The 21085-nt window shown below is 62.6% G+C and overlaps 1 protein-coding gene across 5 annotated transcripts; it reads left to right on the top strand.

Annotated features, from left to right (window-relative positions):
- Positions 1-5818: 5818 nt before the first annotated feature.
- Positions 5819-20888, top strand: LLGL1 (LLGL scribble cell polarity complex component 1). 5 transcript variants are annotated; one of them, XM_072938532.1, is made up of 23 exons: positions 5819-5988; positions 8983-9080; positions 10905-10986; positions 11081-11211; positions 12226-12381; positions 12459-12621; positions 12701-12836; positions 13101-13155; positions 13260-13414; positions 13488-13711; positions 13884-13951; positions 14933-15086; positions 15159-15263; positions 15618-15910; positions 16185-16332; positions 16426-16579; positions 18004-18299; positions 18644-18908; positions 19096-19210; positions 19375-19487; positions 19711-19831; positions 19970-20058; positions 20576-20888. In XM_072938532.1, exons 1-22 carry the CDS (start codon positions 5908-5910, stop codon positions 20046-20048), a joined length of 3192 nt encoding a protein of 1063 aa, XP_072794633.1. In that variant the 5' UTR covers positions 5819-5907; the 3' UTR covers positions 20049-20058; positions 20576-20888. The 5 variants fall into 5 exon arrangements, with proteins under 5 accessions (XP_072794633.1, XP_072794636.1, XP_072794635.1 ...); XM_072938535.1 differs by having other exon boundaries at positions 12223-12381; positions 13281-13414; XM_072938534.1 differs by having other exon boundaries at positions 12223-12381; positions 19381-19487.
- Positions 20889-21085: the final 197 nt, after the last annotated feature.

Below are 21085 nucleotides of genomic sequence, written 5' to 3'. Positions count from 1 at the left end.
ACTCTACTGCTCTTTTCCCAGCAAATTTGTCATTAAATTTGATACATGACCTACTGATTTCTCATCATTGAACAAATTATGTTAACTGGATTGCACATTTTCAGCTTCAACACTACTTCTAAGTTTAATCTGCATCATTAATATTTTCTCCATGGATTTCTTAAGTCTAGACCCGTGCTGTCCAGTATGGCAGCCACTGGACAGTTAGGCTGTGGAGCACCTGAAACGTGGCTCGCTTGAATCGAGATATGCTTTACATGTAAAATACACACCAGAATTAGAAAAATTAGTATAAAAAGAGAATGTAAAACATATCATTAGTTACTTTATATTGGTTACAGTGAAATAATATTTTGGCTATACCTGGGTTAAATAAAATATGCTATTTAATTTTGCCTGTTTCCTGTTACTGTTCTAAGTGTGGCTACTAGAGAATTGAAAATTACATACGTGGCTTGCGTTGTATTTCTATTGGATGGCACTGGTCTAGAAAATCAGCAGTAACTCCAGCCAGATGTGTAGTGGTTGCCACTTCCATGGTGTAATACTCCATGGCTGACTCCAGCTGTCAGCACGGGGTCGCAGCGTGGCACTGTGACCAGACGCGCAGAAGCGCGCCATTACAGTGTTTCCACCACACAGACACAGTCGATGTAATTAAGGAGAAAAGAGTGAAACGTAGTAAAACAGGAAGTGCTTAGTTCTGCTTAGTTTTTAATACAATTTAATTTTTAATAATGGCTGTGTTTAACAACTGACTTGAAAAAGTCTGAAGTGTGACAGTTGGCTGTTCTGGGTGGCTTCTCATGGAGAGTCCTGAGCAGAAGAGGACATGGGCAGACAGGCTGCTCTGCTGAGGCCAGTCAGCATGAGCAGGGAAGTCGCTGTACTGGTCAGGGCGCTGACTAGTGCACTTCCCCTGCGGCCACAGTGCGGCAGTGGAGTCTGAGGGTGAGTCGGTGTACAGGGCCTTCTCCCCTCTGAGCCTCGGTGCTGCCGGTGCCCTCTGCCTTGGGCTCCTGCTGGAAGCCACCGTCTGGCCAGGGCTGCCTCTGGGCTCTGCAGACCCTTGCTTCCCTCCCTCCGCACAGCGCAGAGAGGGCTGCATGGCCCAGTGCTGCCACTCCAGGCTGGGAGATGTACCTAACGCCCACCCTCTGCGGACTCTCACTGTGATTCTCACCATAGCCTCTTAATACCTCACCTGGGGCCCGGGCTCAGATCCTGACTCTGCCAACTACTAGCTGTGTGATTCTGGGCACATTACTTCACTTCTCTGATCTTGTGAAGTGCTCAGTGTTAATGAATGGTAGCAGTAAATACTCACCTCCATTTTGCAGTTGAATAAACTGAGGCCCAGGAAAGATGAAGTGGCAGAGCAGGATTAGAACTTGGAACCGTGGAGAGTGAAGCGCAGAGCCCCACCTTCCAACAGGCCTGGGACAGTGACCCCTGCCTAACCCCTGGAGCCTCAAACCTGACCCACTGCAGGGGGCAGGTGCACCCAAACCCACCCCACATGACCCGGTGTGAGCTGCAAAGAGCATGCCTGGGACCCAGGTTCAGGGTGAGTGGCAGGGTCTACAGTCCTGCACCTGGGGAGGGAGCACTGGGCTGGAGGTCCAGAGGCCCGTGTGTCACCCCATGTGACCCTGGGGAGGGCACTTTTCTTTGGGTCTCCTGTGTAAAATGAGGAGAGGCTGGGTCTGCCCAGCACTCCCCCTGAGGCCCAGGCACTGCTCCCCTCTGGGCTGAGGGCCCTCGCCCCTCCCCCATCTGGGCATTCCACTCCCATCACCCCAGTCACCCCAGCACCCGCTTCATCCCCCTGCAGCCCAGGCCCTGCCAGGCTCTCCCCGCCCCCACCCCCCATTCTACTCCAGGAATCCTGGGGCCTGCCAGGGCCCCGGGAGAGCCTTCAGGAAGAAGCTGCTCCTGTGTTTGGGCAGCAGAGGAGGGTCATGGCCTCAGCCGGGATCTGGCCCAGCCCCTGGAAGGCAGGGACCGCCTCTCGCAGCCAGGCTCTCCTGGTCTTCCACTCCCTGGTGGCCCCTACTGGGCCTCCCTGTGGGGCTTTTCCCCTCCTGCCCTCTGCTCTCTGCAGGTGGCCTTGGGCCTGAGCTTCCATTTCCTGTCTGTAGAGTGGGATGTCCTTGTACCCATCTCCAGAGTCACTCACTGCAAGGACTCAAGCAGATAGAGCAGAGGCAGCATCTATTGGGGTGCCTGCCTCTGAGGACACCCCTGTTCTCCACCTGCCTCCCTATATCCATCAACTGCCAACTCCTATGACCTTTGACTCCTACACTGGATTATTACCTGCATCTTACACTTTTAATGAAATATATCAAACACACTGAAAAATAATAGAAACCACACTACCACCCACACATGTTAACAATTTGTCATATTTGCTTTGGATCTTGTTCTTACTTGTATATTATTTTTTAAATGTGCTGAGTACCTACTGTGTGCCAGGAACTGTTCTAGGCGCTGAGGACAGCTGTGAACAGCAGCATTAAACACCAAGCTTTGACAAGCTCATTCTCAAGCTGGGAGATGAGTAATATGCACACAGAGAAGTCAAATAAATGGTGACAAAAGGAAGTCAGAGAAGAACAGGCAGAAGAGGCACCAGGAATCGAGAGGCCAGGGAGGCTTCCCTCAGCAAGTGTCATTATGTCAAGACCAAAAGGAAGGGAGGGATTTGGCTAAGTGAAAACCTAGGGGCAAAGCATTCCAGGCACAGAAACAGCACGTGCAAAGGTCCTGAGGCAGAAGCCTGTCTGGTACATTTGAAGAATGGTGACGCAGCTAGTCCTAAGCCAGAGCCCTGGGAACATCTGGCTCACTAGGCACAGAACCTGCTGGGCCCTGGGCTCCAATCCTGTTTTGAATCAATCTCATTTAGTTCTCACTACACATTACAGATGAGGATATTTTATAAGTGAGGACACTGAGGCCCAAGGTGGACAAGTGGCTTACCTGAGGTTACCCAGCTAGCAAGGGGCTGTCTTGGGATTTGAAGCCAGATACGGGTCCCACCTCAGAGCTGGGCTTGGGCCCTGGGGTGGCCAAGGAGGAGGAGGAGAAGGGTGGAGGGAGTGGCCACCCCACCCAGGAAATGCCAAGAAGGCAGCAGCCCATCCCTGGCCTGAGGCTGGGAGGCTGCAGGAGGGACCAGCATTCCCTTCCAGGGCTGCTGACTCAGGCACCCTCCAGACCCCGCAACCTCCAGGAAAGGTGCGGGGACGCCTGCGATCACCAAAAACCCTGTGTCACACCCTTCCTTGCCTGGGTTCCCCTGGGCCTGTTTCCTGTTTGGAGCCATGAGCGGGTTTGGCCCTGTTGCCCTGGGCAACCATGGTAATCATGGGTTGGGGCCAGGCTCTTCGGGGAGGGGAGCGACAAGCAGTCTCAGGGCCCTGGCCCTCTGACTGCCAAACAGTATGGGTTATTATTATTTGTTTTATACTTTTAATGAAGAGGTTCAAACACACTGAAAAATACTTACAATAATAGAGAAGCCACACTACCATTCCTAAACCCTGCCCAGTGTGTGGATGGGCTGGGCCTATCTGCCCATGCCTCAGTTTACCCATTAACCCCCTCCAACCTGATCGGATGGGGCCAGGCTGGGCCTCAGGGTCACTGGGAAAGGGCTGGTTTAAAATCCAGGTTCTGGGGCCCCACTCCACAGGCGTTCGCATCTGGGGGACCTAGGAATCTACATCGTTAGCAAGTGTGGGGGTTAGTTCTCGCCAAGGGGCCTTCCTCTGTCTACCCTCTTCCCTCTACTGTTTTTTTGGGGGGAGGGAGGTAATTGGCTTTATTTACTTTTAATGGAGGTACTGGGGACTGAACCCAGGGCCTCCTGCATGGTAAAGCACTCTGCCTCTGAGCTATACCCTCCCCTGCTCTGCCCTAATACTGAAGCCGTTACAGACCAGCGTGAATTGCCCCCTTCCCTGCAGGACACCTACCCTGGGTGAGATGCGACTTCTGGGCTCCCACAGCCCCCAGGCAGCCCCATCACAGCACAGCGAACTCCACGTACATGGTCCCCTCTCACTCTGTGCCCCCTAGATTGTGAGCTGGGGGTGTGCAATAGGCGAGGCATGGCTGTTTGCTGCCGGGTGACTCAGTCTCCTTTCAAAGACAGAAATGGAGACTGAGGAAGGGCAGGGACTTGCCCAGGGTGACAGAGGGGCAGAGCTCAAACAGCAATTAGCAGGAACTCTAGTACCAGCTGGCTCGCACATGGCTCTTTCTGCCTGGTGGGGTCTGGTCTGAGGGCTTTATGAGTACTAATTCATTTCATCTTCACAACAACCCTTTGAGGCAGGTATTAGTATTATCCACATTTTTATAAATGAGAAAACCAAGGCACAGAGAGCTTAAGCCACTCACTCGAGGCCACACAGCTTCTAAAGAGGATGTCGGGACATGAATTAACGTGAGGCCCTTGTTTGGCAGAGGAGGCCATGGGTGGCAGGGCAGGGACCAGAACCCAGGTCTAGGAGCTGCCTGTGCTGGGCAGTGGCCAGAGGGGCCTGACCCTGCTCAGTCCAGCCCGCGCTGCCTCCCTGCCTGTCTTAGCTTCCTCACCTAGAGCACTGAGGTTTCCCTCCTCACAGAACCGTCCAGAGCAGTTAATCAGTTGAAACCAGGAAAGGGTTTTGAATGATGCCTGCCACACAGAGACGCTCTTAAGCCTTGTTCTTAACGTCTTCCCTCCTCTCATTTCCCAGCTACCCCCAGCCTGCCTCTCTTCCAGATCCAGCCTCAACCCCAGGGAAGGGCTGAGCTGGGCTAGCGTGGGTGGAGGGGGGTGGCCAGACCCGTGGCTTGGCAGCCGCCTGGGGTCACAAGTCAGGGCCGCCTCCCCTGACACAGCTGGTGGAGTCTGGGCCTGGTCCACCTGCCCCACCTAAGCTTCTGGGACCCTGAGCCCAGGGCAGGCTATTCTCAGCCTTGGAAGGAGAGGTTGAGCCTCCAGGCCATTGTCCAGATGAGAAAAGGAGGTCTGGGAGGTGGGTGGGGACAGGCGATCCAATCGTCCCTCCGAGTGGAGGCGGTGCAGCTTTGTTTACACAGGGTTCTCCCCGCGCGGGGAGGCCCTCCCTCCATCTCCCAGGAGCCCAGATCCAATCTAAGGACCGTCCCAAATGTCGGCTCCTGAGGAGGGGCCTCTTCTCTCCGCTGGGTCTCTGTCCCTCTCTTCAGCTGATGGCGCTCCCGACCCCTGTGCTGCCACCAGAGCCTTTACTTTGGATCTTCAAGGATGTGTAGGCGTTCCCCAGGGGCTCGGGGTGAGGAGGGCATTCCCGACCGACCACCCAGCCGGGACAGAAGCATGGCGTGGGAGGTGCTCTGGAACGCTGGGGGACAGTCAAATGGGGTGTCCCGCGAAACTGGTCCAACATAATACACTGGGCCAATGGCGTAGGTGGGGAAACTGAGGCCGCGGCACCAGTGAGTCGCCCAGGTCAGAACTCTCCTGGCTTTCGGGACGGGGCTGCTTCATTACCTGAGTGTGCGCGTCGTGCGCTCGTTGCAGGAAGGGAAAAGCCTCCCTCGCGTTGGAGAACACGCTCCTGCCCCTCCGAGGTTTGTCCCCAGCCACCCACGCTGGAACCCCACTCGTGGACTACAAGTCCCGGCAGGCCCCGCGGCATGCGCATGCGTGGCAGGCATGCTCGCGGGGGCCCACTGAGCGGCCGGCGGGGCGGGGCGTGCGGCACTCGGGTCGCTCATTGGCCCGGTGGCACGTCCGTCGGAAGGGCCCCACCCCCGCGCAGGCCCCGCCTCGCCGCGCCCGCCCCTGGCGCCCGCCCGCCCGCGCCTCAGGACCCGCGGGGCCGCGCGGCGCATCCTGCGGGCGGCGGCGGGGCGGCCGGGCGCAAGATGATGAAGTTTAGGTTCCGCCGGCAAGGCGCCGACCCGCAGCGCGAGAAACTCAAGCAAGAGCTCTTCGCCTTCCACAAGGTGCGGGCCGGGGCCGGGGGCCGAGCGCGGGGGGCGGGGGCCGGGCCGGAGCCACGTCGGGCCGGGCGGGCCGGGTGCTCCGCGGGCCGCCCGCTCTGCTCAGCCGGAGCCGCGCGCCTGCCTCCCTCCATCCCTGCCCTCGGTTCCCCTGCTTTCTGTCTCCGCGTCTCGGACTCCGCCGGCCTCTTCCTGCGGCCTCTCCGCCTCCGGGCGGCTCTCAACTCTTGCTGGGGCTCCCACTCGCTGTCCGTTTATGTCTTTCTCTCGGGCAGCCCAGGGCCCGGTTTGTTTTGCTTTCGCACCCTGGCCAGTGGGCAGGGGTGGGGAGTGGAGGCAGATGTTGGGGGGTGGGGCTGAGAAATCCCTTCCCGGTTCCTCTCCTCCCTTCCCCCACCGCCCTGGGCTCTTCCTTGCGCTCTGCCCTGCCCCGCTGGGGGCTCCAGGGAAGATGCCTGGCCGGGTACCCAACTGCTCTTAAAATCGTTGTGCCTCGGTTTCCCTTGCTGTGAAGTGAGGCCACTGTCCTCCCTGCTGTGGGCTCTGTCGCAGGGGCCAGCCGACGCACCGCTTCTCCAGGAGCCAAGCGGAGGTGGGGTGGAGGGCTGCTCCTGCCTTTCTCTCCCTGGGTAGGGCCAGAGGGGCCGCGGGAAAGGGGCTGCCTTCAGCCCCGCCTCCCCCTGCACTGCTGTGTGGCAGCTAGAGGCTCCAGCCTATCCTTTGCTAACTCCCCCCAGGGGTGTCACTTCTGGCCTCAATTTTACACCAAAGCCCCTCACCGCTCTTGAGGCTTAGAGTTGTCATGCTCCCACACAGGTGAGAAAATTGAGGTTCAGCAAGGGCTGCCGACCTGCCCAGAGTCCGAGTGAGCTGGGCCACTTTGTCTTTGCGTCCCCTTGTTGGTGGGGTTTGCCTTTAGCCTGGGGGGACAGGGATTTGGGGTGGGGCTGCCGTGGTCCTGCGAGGAGACTTGTCCAGGAGGGAGCTCCGGGACGGCTGGACCTGGTGTGGCCGAGGCCCGGGACTCCTGGCTCTTGGGACAGGCAAGCTTTCCCAGGTGGTGGTAGGAGGTGCCAGGACCCTCAGAGTTGGTGGCCAGGGGGCCCAGAGGGAAGGCTATGCTGGCCCCCTTCCTGTGTTGAGTGACTGTGAGGGTGAGCACCCTTGGGGTGAGAGAACTGTGATGGTAGGGGCAGGTGCTGTGCTAAGGTGTCATTTCCTCAGCGAGTGAGACAGGTGTGAAGTGGGGACCTGACACCGATGGAAGGGGGCCCGTTCCCCCTGGCTGGCCTCAGTTTGTCAGAAGCTGAGGTCTCCCTGTTCAGGAGGATGAGGCCCCATTCTGAGTGGGCAGCAGTGGTGGAAGGGGGTGGTCTTTGGCAAGGGTCTTGGTCACTAGAGGGAGCAGTTGGTGACCACTGGATTCCCTCCTGGCCCAAGGTGGGGGTGGGGGTCAGGCGTGAACATGGACTTTGAACTCGGTCTTGGGTTCAAATCCCAGGTCTGCCCACAAGTTGCCAGGGGTGTGTCCCCTCTGTGTCAGTTTAACAAATACTGACTCAGGGGGCCGACGTAGTAGTGGGAGTCAGTGAGAAGCCAAAGCAGAGGAGTGAAACATGCAGCAGTTTGGATGCTGGTCAGCGCCTGGGGTAAGATAAAGCAGGTGAGGCTGTGGAGGGACGGCTCTGGTAGCCTGTGTGATTCAGGGGGCCCCTGAGCTGTTGTCCCTGAGCCAAGACCTGAGCGATGGGAAAGAGCCCACCATGGGGAGTGCTGGGTGAAACAGGTTCCAGATAGAGAAAAAGAAGGTACAAAAGTCTTGAGGCTGGAGCATGCCCAGTAAATTGGAGAGAGGAGGGCCATCTAGTGAGCCAGGGGAATGGTGGAAGGAGGGGTGCAGAGGGGGCCAGATGGTGAAGACTTGGCTTTGACTTGGAGTGAGCTGGGAGCCCCGGGAGAGCTCTGAGCAGAGGAGGGGGCTGCCAGACACCGTCAGGTCCAGCACGGGCATGGTGGTGCTAGTGCTCCCCTACCCCCACCCCAGCCAAGCAGGCGACTCTGTCCTGAGGTAGGTTCCCTGCCCCCAGTGCCCAGGTGGGAAGCCAGGCTTGGAGAGTGCTGAGACCTGCCCAAGGCCAAGCCAGATGCACAGAGGACTCAGTCCCTGCCTGCATGGGCTGGGGCCGCAGGCCTGGAGACCAGAGTTTCTTATAAATTGTGTGTCTTGCTGAGGCTGCTGTCAGAGGGTACCGGCAGGCCATGTGTGGTGCCTACCTTGGTGCTGAGGATGGGGGCTGAACGGCGTCCGGAAAGGGCACCCAGCCAGGCCTCAGGGATGAATAGAGGCTCCTTGGGTAGGTAGGGTGGGGTTGGGGCCGGTCTGCACTGGGACTGGCCCTGCCAGCAGAAGGGGACCTGGTGGGGGCCATTCCATCAACGTCCCCGGTGCACAAGCCTGCCTTCCCACCATCCCCACCGTGGATGGGGGTGGGAATCATGTCCCCCAGTTTCCAGGTGGGAACCCAGGCCTAGGAGGTGGGTGACACCTTCAGGGACTGGGCAGGAAGTGTCCTCTCTCCGGGCCGCAGTCTCCCTGATTCTGGGTCTAGGGGCGGGGGTCAAGAGCTTCTGCTTAGCTGACTTTGGGTGTTGCCTCTGACCTCCACGTAGGGCCTGCGTTTGGGGGAGCGTCCTGGACTTCGCCAGACTTTTTGTTTGTCTGGAGGAGTGGGGTGCAGAGCCCTGCCCCGTGGGGCAACGTCAGTTCACTTCTGTGAACCCCGCTGAGCACTGTTCTCCCTGTGTGTTGTCAGAGGCCCACGCACAGTGGGGTGGACACTAGTGTTGAGAGGGTCGGGGCCCTGGCCTGGGGCTCGGGCAGGACTCACTCATTGGCTCAGGCATGTCCTATTGAGGGCTCTGCGGCACGAGGCTGCCCCGGGCGGGCCTCAGGGTCGACGGGCCGCAGGCCGCGTGAACGCCCTCCCCTCCCCGCAGACTGTGGAGCATGGCTTCCCCAACCAGCCTAGCGCCCTGGCCTTTGACCCCGAGCTTCGCATCATGGCCATCGGCACCAGGTCTGGGGCCGTCAAGATGTATCCTTTGCTGGCCTGTCAGGAAGTCCTGCTGGTAGCTCCCTGTGCGCTGGGTGCCTGGGCAGGCCGCCTGCAAGGCCGTGGCGGGTGCCTGACTCCCGTGGAGGCTGGCGCAGCTGCTGCCCTGAGACGCCGCCTCACAGGGACGACAAGGGGTCGGCCTACCGGGCCACAGCTGCCCCTCGCTGCGCTGTAGCCAGCCTGTTACCTAGGTGACCCTGCCGTCATCCCAGCAGCTGTGACTGGGGAGGCTGGACTGGGAGCTGGCTGCACACCATCCCCAGCCCAGGGTGGAACGTCGGTGGGGTCACCCACCCTGGGGACTGGGCATGCGGACGTGTGTGGGTGTGGAGACACGTGTGTCTCTCCGAGGACCCAGGGGCAGTGCCAGGCTCGGCGTGGTGAGCGCAGCGCGGCCCCCACCTGGACGCTGGCCCCGCACAATGGGCTTGTGAGCAGCACAAAGGGGCATTTTCCTGCGAGTGGGGGGCGGGGCGGGCCAGCAGCTGGACGCCTCCTTCCTGCTGTGGAGAACCACAGCCCCGTCAGAGTGGTGAGACGCCAGGTGGGGGATCCCAGGTGCAGGGTCTGGCTGGCGGCTGTGTGGGGCGGGGTCTGCCCAACCCGGGGCTGGGGGCACCTGCCAGGCACTTTATGAGAATGGCTGGGCCTCGGTGCTCCCTCCTCTCCTGTGGGCCTCTGAGGCATCCATGGGGCAAGGGACGGGACAGGGAGGGGACAGTGCCCTGGCTACCTGCCCCCAAGCCCCCACCGGCCCAGGGGTCCCACTTCCTGGCCTGTTGCTCCCGCCTCTCACGGTGCTGTCCTGTGCCATGCGTGCTGTGGTCCTGCAGCCCCTTCTGCCCATCACAGCGGGCAGTGTTTCTTCTGGCTGCCGCAGTCAGCCCTCCTGGTGGCGTGGTCTTTCGTGTGCACTGGCTGGCTTCTCGTGCTCACAAAGAACTGGCAGGCAGGCAGCCTCAGAGGAGGTCGAGGCCCTCCCCCTTTCCCCAGGCCACCCTAGCCCAAGGCCTGGTCTGGGAAACTGAGGCTGGCCCCTGGAGCCGCCCCTCCCCCTTGAGACTGGCCCTGTTTCCTTGGTGACCCTGGTTCCCGCCCAGAGCTCCTACCCCCTCTTTTGTCCCCTCTTCTGTGTTCTCCTGGCTCCTGCAGGGAATCCCAACTCCAGCTCCAGGCAACGGCTCCTGCGTTGTCTCCGGGCAACTTCACTGACCCCTCCCTGGTCCTCCCTCCTGGGGCCCCTCGGCCTGCCTGTCCACTGTGAAGCCTGTGGTTACTGAGACTCTGACACTGGCCCTGGGCACTTGAAGCAGGTCACCCAACCTCTCCAAGCCCCTGTGGCCTTTACCCCAGCTGGCTTGGCTTGGGCCCTCCTCCATCATGGGCTTCCCAGGCCTGGCCTGGCACCTCTGCCCATGTGATCCTGACCTGTGGCCCGACTCTGGTGCGCACAGACGCACGTGAGGCCGACGGAGAGCTGTGAGCCCGGCCCGGGCCAAGCATGCTGTGAGTGTTTTTGTTCTCAACTGCCCTGTGTTGGCCCTGCGTCAGCCCTACAAGGTAGGAGTTAAAAGCTGGTTTTACAGATGAGGGAGGAAGTGAGAGTCGAGTGGCAGCACTGACTTGCAGGACTGAGTGGAGCTGCGCAATAGTGCCTTAAGGGTGCAGGAGGGGTCCCCGGACCTCGGAGTGCTCCAGGATAGGCAGGCCTGTTGGATACAGCCCATTGGAAGGGCCCTGGCGAAGGAGGGGGTTTGGGTATCTCCTGAGCTTGGTTTCCCAGCCTTGACGCCTCACCCTCAGCTACGGTGCCCCCGGCGTGGAGTTCACGGGCCTGCACCGAGACACAGCCACTGTCACCCAGATGCACTTCCTGCCCGGCCAGGTGAGCCTCAAACCCACTGTGGGCTCCTGTGGCCCCCACACCCCGCCGTCCCGTGCCCCAGGCCAGCCCAGTCTTGGTCTCGCTCACCTGCCAGGGCCGCCTCCTGACTCTGCTGGACGACAGTAGCCTCCACCTTTGGGAGATCATCCACCATAATGGCTGCGCCCACCTGGAGGAAGCCCTCAGCTTCCAGCCGCCCAGTCGTCTGGGCTTCGACGGTGCCAGGTACTGGAGGACTTAGCCAGTGACAGCTACCAGACATGGGGGGAGCCCGTAGGGTGCAGTGGGGACAGGAAGCTGCCTCAGGGGCTGGAGTTCAGGGTGGCGGCACATTGAGCTGGGCCTGGGTCCCAGAGAGATGTGCTCCGTGAGCTTTCAGGTGTCAGATGGGGTTTCTGTCTGAATCTGAGGTGAGCAGGCAGGGCCTGTGCTCTGGGACCACCAGGGCATCAGGGGACGGGGGACAGGAGAGTGTATGTTGGGCCCTAGAACCCTCACACCTGCTGTGTGGTGTAGCCCCTGCGGCGATGGGGTGTCCGGGGCAGGACCTGACGGCGCCGGTGCAGGTCTTCTAGCCCCTCGAGCTGGAGCAGGACGGCTCAGGGGCCACAGGGTGGGCTCAGACCCCAGGGGAGACGGTAAGGGGCCTCTTGGTCCCCGGCCCACCAGCCCTTGTTGAAATGGCCGGAGTGGGTCAGTCCTCCAGGCTGCAGGACACCTGCTGGGCTTGACGAGAGGCTCGTCCCACTTGTGCTGGGGCTGGTGACTCTCCCACGTCCTGCCCTAACCCAGGTAGATTCCTGGGGTCTCCCAGCCTCTGCAGGGGAGCGAGCCAGAGCCCGCCTGCAAAGTCAGGGTGACGTCCGTGGGCTGGGGGTGGGGGTTCCTGGGTGGGGCTCAGGAGGGCCGTGTGTCCTGGGGCTCCTGGGCCTGACCCAGGCGGGCCTGGTTCCTACCTTACCCTCTAGATGGGTTGGGGGTGCTTCGGGTTTCTTTCCAAGACCAGGGGACCTGTTTTTCTACCTCTCCCGGCAGACATCCTGCCGAGTGACTGAGCGAGCTAATCACGATGCCCTAGCCGCCACCATCCACTTCTCTGGGGCGCCGGCCCTCTGCAGAGTCAGGGCCGGCCAGTGCAGGGGCTGCCATGGGGCAGTAGCAGCCCAGCCCCCTCCACGCCCTCCTCAGGAGATGGATGGGCTCACACCCTCACCTGCTTCCTCTGGGCCCCCACAGCAGCCTGCCCAGCCTTGCCCGCATCACAGTGGTCCTGCTGGTGGCTGCTGGTGACATGGCCGCCCTGGGCACTGAGGGCGGAAGCATCTACTTCCTGGACGTTCCCACCCTGATGCTGCTCGAGGGGCAGACCCTTGGCCCAGATGAGGTTCTGCGAAGGTGAGAGGCCGTCTGGCTTCCCCGCCCCCTCTGCAGGGCGAGCCGCCGCCTGCTCACTGCCCCCCCCCCCCCCACAGCGTGCCTGACGACTACCGGTGTGGGAAGGCACTGGGCCCCGTGGAGTCGCTTCAGGGACACCTGCAGGACCCTACCAAGATCCTCATCGGCTATAGCCGGGGCCTGCTGGTCATCTGGAACCGAGCTGCGCAGTGTGCAGACCGCGTCTTCCTGGGGAACCAGGTGCGTGGGTGAGGCTGGCGGCCACACTGGGGCCTCTGCTCATGCTGCCTTGCTCACACCCATTCACTCCACCCTGCAGCAGCTGGAGAGTGTGTGCTGGGAGCGCAGCGGCCGCACATTGGTCAGCTCGCACAGCGATGGCAGCTATGCCATCTGGTCTGCAGACGCAGGTGGCTCCCCGACAGCGCAGCCCACTGTGGCCACCACGCCCTATGGTGAGTTTGGGGAGGCCTGCACAGGGTTGACGGTGACCCTGGGCTCAGCTGCTCGGGCTCCTGGTCTTGTTGGGGGGTTCTGGGGGGACTTGGAAGCAGTGCTCAGCCAAAGCTGCGGAGGTGAGGGGGGCAGTTGGGCGTGGGCTTTCCCTTCGGGGGTGGGCGGGAGCTATGGAGGCAGGAGGGGAACTGGAGAAGCAGTGAGAAATGAGGGTCTGGGGCCCTCCCGGCGAGTGTGAGCCTGACACTGTCCTACCCCTCCAGGCCCCTTCCCCTGCAAAGCCATCAACAAGATTCTGTGGCGAAACTGTGCGTCCGGGTAGGTGGGGCGTGGTGGCTGCGCCTGCTGGGAGGCCAGGCTCGTGGGGCGGCTGGTGTTTGGTCCCGCCAGGCGGTTCATGTGGCTCCCCTACCCCTGAGCAGTGACCACTTCATCATCTTCAGCGGTGGCATGCCCCGCGCCAGCTACGGCGACCGCCACTGCGTGAGTGTGCTCCGGTCCGAGACCCTGGTGACGCTGGACTTCACCTCCCGCATCATTGACTTTTTCACGGTGCACAGCACACGGCCTGAGGACGGTGAGTGCCCTGCCCTCTCCCCCCCCTCCCCCAGCGGCATCCTGTGGCCCCACTCACCCGCCCCATCCCGCAGAGTTCGACGAGCCCCAGGCCCTGGCCGTGCTGCTCGAAGAGGAGCTGGTGGTGCTGGACCTGCAGACGCCAGGCTGGCCGGCTGTGCCTGCTCCGTACCTGGCTCCCCTGCACTCGTCCGCCATCACCTGCTCGGCCCATGTTGCCAACGTCCCTGCCAAGCTGTGGGCGCGCATCGTGAGTGCTGGCGAGCAGCAGAGCCCCCAGCCTGCCTCCAGTGCCTCGGTGTGTGTCCCGGGCATCTTCCTGGCCAGGGTCTTGGGGAGGGCGCGGGTGTTCCCGGTGGAGGCAGGAGTGTGGCAGGGGTACATGGGGAACTCAGAGGCACTCGCCTGGGGCGAGAAGGGGAAGACATTTGTTCTGACCCTCTGCTTAAATCTCCGCTTCCGTCTCCCAGAGCTGGCCTATCACCGGGGGCCGGAACCTGGCTCAGGAGCCATCGCAACGAGGGCTGCTGCTGACTGGGTAGGCTATGCAGAGTTGTGCCTATGCCTGTGCGCGTGCCTGTGGGGAGCAGAGCCTGGTGCAGCCCACGTGGGTGCAGGAGGGCCTGTCCTGGGCCTGGTGGGTGCTGACCTGCCCACCGACTCGGCCCGGCCCGTGGTGGGATATCACCCCTCCCTCAGGGTGCGCCGGGGTGAAGCCTCCCTGGACCCTGGGTTAAGGTCCAGCCCTTCTCTTGGCCTGAAATGGGGCTCCACCCATTCAGCCTGCCTTGGGACCGGAAAATCTGGGCTGGCCCATGCCGAGCTGCCCTGGGCAGGTGCTGGAGAGCCCAGCCTGGGCCTGGCGGGCACTGACGTGCCCAGTGACTCAGGCCCCAGCTTCCTGCCCTGCCCCTGCCGTCTGCCTGCGCTGGGACCCTCAGGCCTCTGACTCTGGCATCCCCTCCCCTGCTTGAGAATTCCTGAGCCTGACTTTTAGAGCCTCTGGAGGAGTCCCAACCAGCCCCACAGACTCCCTCACCTTCTCCCGCCCTGGGTCTGGGCTCTCACCACCACCCAGGGGCTCTGACCTGGGCTCCACAGCTGGTCCTGAGGCTGCGCCCCTCACCCCCTGCTTCCGGCCACCTGGCTCCTGCTACTTCTGCCGAGCTGACCCGTCTGTGCCCCAGCTGACTCCTGGTCGCCCCTTTAGGGCCCTGCGGGGGAGGAGCCCGTGACCTCTGTCCCCTGTGTTGCCCCTCCTCCATCTCCTGCTCGTCACGCTGGTGATTATTCTCGCACCTTTCCCCCCGTTTGCAGGGAGGGGCCCAGGTGCTTTGGCCTGGCACACAGTAGGTGCTCACTGTGTTTGTCCCATACAGTAGGTGCCTCTTGTCTGCTGTGTGCGGTGGGAGTCCAGTCAGTGTCGGGCATGGGTGCTCGTCCCCAGTGAACAGTCACTGGAAGAGTGGGTGCAGGGGCACAGGGACCTGGGGTGCGCCTGATGTGGTCCTCCCTGCAGCCACGAGGACGGCACCGTGAGGTTCTGGGACGCCTCAGGTGTGGCCCTGCGGCCGCTGTACAAGCTGAGCACGGCCGGCCTCTTCCAGACGGACTGCGAGCACGCCGACAGCCTGGCCCAGGCTGCTGAGGACGACTGGCCACCCTTCCGCAAGGTGGGCCCCTGCCCGGCCCCGGGGGTCTGGCGCCGGCCCTGCCCCGTGTCACCGCTCCTTCTCACCCCCTAGGTGGGCTGCTTCGACCCCTACAGCGACGACCCCCGGCTTGGCGTGCAGAAGGTGGCGCTCTGCAAGTACACAGCCCAGATGGTGGTGGCTGGCACTGCAGGCCAGGTGGGGCCAAGGTGTCCCCCAGGTTGGGGTCTCGGAGGGCTTTCTGGAGGAGGGGGCCTGCACTGGAGTTTCTGGTAGAATGGTGGAGGGACCAGCATGGCAGAAGCCCAGAGATGGGAATGGGGCTCCAGGTGGGGTGGTGGAGTCCCCAGGGTGGGCAGGATGGGGAGCACAGTTGTGGTCACCGCCCTGTTGCTCAGTGTCCTGTATACAGTAGGCATTCAGTGAGTGCTGATACAGTGGATGAATGAGACAGTCCTGGGGCCACGCTGGCAGTGGCTTTGCAGGTGCAGGTGAGGCGTGGGGGGCCCATCTTCCACACTGAGCGCTCCCCCGTCCTGGATCTGGGCTCAGGTGCTGGTGCTGGAGTTGAGTGATGTGCCGTCGGAGCAGGCAGTCAGCGTGGCCAGCGTGGACCTCCTCCAGGACCGCGAGGGCTTCACGTGGAAGGGCCACGAGCGGCTGAGCCCGCGCACGGGGCCACGGCCCTGGCCGGCCGGCTTCCAGCCCCGCGTGCTGCTGCAGTGCTTGCCACCGGCTGCTGTCACCGCTGTCACGCTCCACACTGAGTGGGGCCTTGTGGCCTTCGGCACCAGTCACGGCTTTGGCCTCTTTGACTATCAGCGCAGGAGCCCCGTGCTGGCTAGGTGCGTGCTGCGGGCAGGCCAGGGAAGCGGGAGCCTGTGCCTCCGCCTGGCCCAGCTTTCTCTGGGCCACAGGTGTCTCCCCACACCTGGCTAGGCCCCAGTTTCCCCTGATGAGGCTTGGTGTGGTGACGGTGGGGGGGTTACTTCAAAGCCCCTCTCGCCTCTGGCAGCTGGATCTGCACGTGGAATTGAGCCCCCTAGCTGCTGGGTTTGCGGGAGGTCAGGAGCTGGGGCCTTTCCTTAACGCCTGGCTCCCTGCACCTGCTGCCCCCAGGTGCACCCTGCACCCCAACGACTCCCTGGCCATGGAGGGGCCGCTGTCCCGGGTGAAGTCGCTCAAGAAGTCGCTGCGCCAGTCCTTCCGACGCATCCGCAAGAGCCGCGTCTCGGGCAAGAAGCGCGCTGCCAACGCCGGCAGCAAGGTGGGCTGGGCGGTGGGGGAGATGCTCGGAGCTAGGCTGGGTGAGGTGGTGGGGACAGGAAGGCCGTGCTCCAGAGCCTCACACCCACCCCAGTTGCAGGAGGCCAACGCGCAGCTGGCAGAGCAGGCTGGGCCCCACGACGTGGAGGTGACGCCTGTGCAGCGCCGCATCGAGCCCCGCTCGGCTGACGACTCCCTGTCTGGCGTCGTGCGCTGCCTCTACTTCGCCGACACTTTCCTTAGAGACGGTAAGTCTAGGGAGGGGTGGAGCCGTGCCTTCTGGGAGGTTGGAAAGCCTTACCGTGTGCCTACTGTGTGCTGGCCCATCCTGGCAACAGGTGCCCCGTCCTGGGACAGCCCCTGTAACAGCCTGATGGTGAGGGGTTGGTGAGTGAGTCGGGCTGGCCTCAGGCCTGAGTGGAGAAGGGAGCCTGAGATCTGCGGAGAGCCTGCGCGCTGCCCCAGGGCCAAGGCAGGTGTGTGTTGGGAGACTGCCCAGGCCGCAAGGCTGGGGCGGAGGGCAGGTGTTCAGAGGCAGGGGTGCTTTCCACTGCACTGCAGAGCCAGGTGGCTTTGACCCCAAGTGGTCAGAGCCCCAGGAGGGTCCCACACAGAGAACGATGCAGTCGGGTTTATGGACCAAGTCCCTGACTGCTTTGAGCTACAACGGGGCATTTCAGCCACGTACACAGCACAGACCATGCCGGCCGGCTGCTGCTGCTGCTGGACCCCCCTGTCTTGTGGGGCGCTCTGAACGAAAGCCCGAATGTGAGTAGTTCCGTGTTTAGCAGATGTAATCTGTAGCCTGCCTGGCTCCCCTTGGAGTGGATGCCGACCCCAGGGTTTCTTGTCACACTGGGCCCAGGGGCAGCTCCAAACGCCTTTTCAGAGCTAGGGGTTTGGCGTCCTGGTCATCTGCACGAGGCAGCTCATTGGTGCGTCTTTCAGTCACCATCTGGGAGGGGAGCCTCCACTTCTGGTGTCATTTATTGGCTGGGGGCCTCTTTGTCCGGCAGACCTTCCCTCTGGTCTGAATGTGGCAGCCCTGGGGTCTGTACCTGGTTCCACGGTCCCCATAGGAAGTTATCAGGGCCCAAGTCCCAGTGAGCTGGGCTTCAGAGAACGTGGCTTTGAGTTGCCCACTAACTTTCCCTGGGGTTTGTCCCCACCCCGTGAGCAGTGAGCACCCCATCCATCCGCACCCCTGTTTTTAGCTGATTTTCCACTAAAAAATCCTCTTTTTTCCTAAGAGCGGCCCAGCTCACAGGGGAAGCAGGCTGGACAGCACGTATCTCAGCCCAGGCACAGGACTTGGCACCTGGGTGCCACGTGGAGAAGGGGTGGGGGCATCGCAGGGGCCAGCAGGGGACCTGCAGGGTGGGGGCCCAATTCCGAGCCTGCTGGCAGGGCTAGTGGCAGGATGGGGGTGTGTTGGGGCTCTGCACTGTGGCCACGTTGCCGGGATGCTGGAGGGCGTATGGGAGAGCCGGGTCCAGTTTAAGGGCCGGTTGACTTCCTGTGCAGATGCCCTGAAGGGCACTGCTGCCCTTGCAGGAGGACGGCCCAAGGTCACCAGGGCTGTGGGCAGGAGAGAACTGGCCCTGGGTCCTGGGCATCAGGAGGGTGGGGAGGCAACTGCAGACGCCCGCCTCACTGGCCCATCACCCCGCAGCGGCCCACCATGGACCCACCATGTGGGCAGGCACCAATTCGGGCTCTGTGTTTGCCTACGCGCTGGAGGTGCCCGCGGCCACGGCAGGCAGTGAGAAACGGCCGGAGCGTGCGGTGGAGGCCGTGCTGGGCAAGGAGGTGCAGCTGATGCACCGCGCCCCCGTGGTGGCCATCGCTGTGCTGGACGGACGTGGCCGCCCGCTGCCGGAGCCCTACGAGGCCTCGCGGGACCTGGCGCAGGCCCCTGACATGCAGGGTGGCCACGCCGTGCTCATCGCATCTGAGGAGCAGTTCAAGGTGAGCCGCCAGGAGTCCCCGCCAGGCCCCCGCCTCCCAGACACCACAAGGCCCTCAGAACACCCACCTTGCCTGCACCCCTGCTGCTGAGACCCCCAGGGACCCAAGTGCCCCGCAGGCCCCCTTGGAAACACTCCCCGGCTGTCTGGCGGGAGCTCGTGACCAGCTCTGTCACACATGGAGGGGCTGGGAGGTTCCCCGGTGTGGAGCCTGGGTCAGGTCAGGACGGCAGCTCAGGGCGGGCAGTGTGCAGACAGAGGACGTGGTGTGGCCAGGGTGCGGGTCTGAGCGGCAGCCTGGGCTAGGGGTGGGGGCGCTGCTCACCAGCCACCACTTGCCTTCAGGTGTTCACACTGCCCAAGGTGAGCGCCAAGACCAAGTTCAAGCTGACGGCCCATGAGGGCTGTCGTGTGCGCAAGGTGGCTCTGGCCACCTTTGCCAGCGTGGCCTGCGAGGACTACGCTGAGACCTGCCTGGCCTGCCTCACCAACCTGGGCGACGTGCACGTCTTCTCAGTGCCCGGCCTGCGGCCCCAGGTGCACTACGCCTGCATTCGTAAGGAGGACATCAGCGGCATCGCCTCCTGCGTCTTCACGCAGCACGGCCAGGGTGAGGGGGCGGCCCGGGGGGAGCAGGGGAGGGGGGCCGGGGGGCCGGGGGGCCAGGGCGGCCTCCGGGCGGGGACCTGTGTGGGGCCAGGAGGATTGCCGGGGAGGCAGCGGAAGGGCCCTCCAGGTGGGGACGCTGCCCGCCGGGGCTCCTCCCTCACTGCACTCTGCCCCTCCTCCCCGAGCAGGCTTTTACTTGATTTCCCCGTCGGAGTTTGAACGCTTTTCCCTGAGTGCGCGGAACATCACAGAGCCGCTCTGCTCTCTGGATATTAGCTGGCCCCGTGATGCCCCCTATGCCAGGTGTGTGGAGAGGTAGCCCCTGGCCCCAGAGGTCTGTGCCCAGATCTGCAAGAAGCCAGGACAGCCCTCTTTGGGCCGAGGGTTCGGTAACGGGAGGGCAGGGTTCTTGCCCTTGAGCCGTGAGCTGCCTGCCCATGGCCCCTAGCACGGCCCCGTCTCTGCAGCTGCAGGCTCCGAGAGTCGCCCAAGCTGAGCCAGGCTAATGGGACCCCGGGCATCGTCCTGGCCCCCCAGAGCTGTGATGGAAGCCCCGATCCTGTCCTCAGCACGGGAGCTGGTGAGGAGGGCTGGGCATGAGAGTGGAGCAGCCCAGACCTCAGGCAGGCCTCTATGGGAGGCGGCAGGCCAGCTAAGGCTGGAAGCCTGGGGGGGGGTGCCACGCAGGAGGCGAGGGGGGCTGTCGATGCCGCGTTCCACCACTGACTAGATGTGCGACTGGGTGCCCAGGTCCCCAGGTGTGGGGGGATGTCCCTGAGGCCCTGATCACATCCCCCCTGCAGACACCCCGGAGCCGCCCGAGGCCACACTCTCACCCATGTCCATTGACTCGGCCACCAGTGCCGAGACCACACTGGACACAACGGGGGACGTCACGGTGGAGGACGTGAAAGATTTCCTGGGGTGAGGTGGCTGGATGGGGCCATGGGAGGGGCTGCCTCGGCTCCCCGGCCTCTCGCCAACCTTGTGTCACGCGGGGCATGGAGGACTAAGGAGGGGCCAGGCAGACCCCAGACCTCTGATCACCACCCCTTCCCCCAGCTCGTCAGAGGACTCTGAGAGGAACCTGCGGAACCTGTCGGAGGACGAATCTCCTGCCTGTGCCATCCTGATCAAATGAGGCGCTGTAGGTGCGGGCCCAGGTCTCCCCCCTCCTCTCTGCTCAGCCCCCCAGGACTGTCCCGGCAGGGCTGGGGGAACCCACAAATGTGGTTTTCATGGTTGGGTGTTAGAAAACCAGGGCCAGCCAGTCAGCCTCCAGCTGTCACGGCTGGTGTTTGAAACAAGACCAGGCCACACCCCTTAGAGGCTGGTTTGGCAAGCCCATTTTGCAGGTGACATCACCTCTGCACAGGGGTTCGGGCACTGTCCGGGGCTGACTGGCCCCCTACTCCAGTCTCGTGCCGCCCCCACCCAGATGTGGGGCTGGTGGGCTTGCCCACCCTGCCTGTTAACCAGTAGCTTCTCCCAGCAGCAGCAGACACTGCGGCCCCCGCCTGCCCTCAGGGCCGGATGCGGTCAGGCTCACTCAGCAAGGCCATCTCAGGCTGGCACTCTGGGGAGGCTGAGTGGCACTGTGTGGCCAGGTCGCCTGCCCCTCTGCATCTCCTCGGCCTTACGCTGACTCCTCTTCACCTCCTTTACCAGGAAGGCCAGAGCCACCAGGCCACTGCCTGCTCTGCTCTGAGCTGGGATCCAGGACCCCTGGCTCCAGCCTGGCCCTTCACCTGCTAACCTGGCCTCCAGCAGGACCTGCCTGCCCTGGTGCAGTGCCTCGGGTGGATTCAGACCAGCCTTCCTATAGGCGGTGGCTACTCGGGGGCAGGGGGTGGGGCAGCGGCCAGCTGGGGCCGAAAGCCCAGGCCACCTCCCACTCCACGTGCCATTGGTCCTCTCCACTTGCAAAGAGTATTTTTCTAACGCCTGTGCCAGGCAAAACAGTCATTTCTAAAACTATTTTGGTACTTGTTCCTGGGCCAGCCCCCCCAGCCGCCCCCCCAGCGTGCGCGCGTGCGTGCGTGCGTGTGTGTGTGTGTGTGTGTGTACACCCAGGAGCGGGGCCTGGTCGAGTGTGTGCAGGATGGGGGTGAGGGGGTGGGGCAGGATGGGTTTCCCTGTAGATTATACCCTGGGGTTTTTTTTCCTATCGTTTTGTTA

This window comes from Vicugna pacos, chromosome 16, assembly GCF_048564905.1.
Source record: "Vicugna pacos chromosome 16, VicPac4, whole genome shotgun sequence".
NCBI classification, from domain to species: domain Eukaryota; kingdom Metazoa; phylum Chordata; class Mammalia; order Artiodactyla; family Camelidae; genus Vicugna; species Vicugna pacos.
This window is presented reverse-complemented; position numbering and strand designations above follow the sequence as displayed.

Bases quoted from the DNA above. Each gene is read 5' to 3' on its own strand.
- LLGL1 (XM_072938531.1), top strand. From the start codon at position 5,908: ATGATGAAGTTTAGGTTCCGCCGGCAAGGCGCCGACCCGCAGCGCGAG. The intron at 5,989-8,982 runs GTGCGGGCCGGG...CCCTCCCCGCAG, and splicing joins AGCTCTTCGCCTTCCACAAG to ACTGTGGAGCATGGCTTCCC. The intron at 16,333-16,425 runs GTGGGCTGGGCG...CACCCACCCCAG, and splicing joins CTGCCAACGCCGGCAGCAAG to TTGCAGGAGGCCAACGCGCA.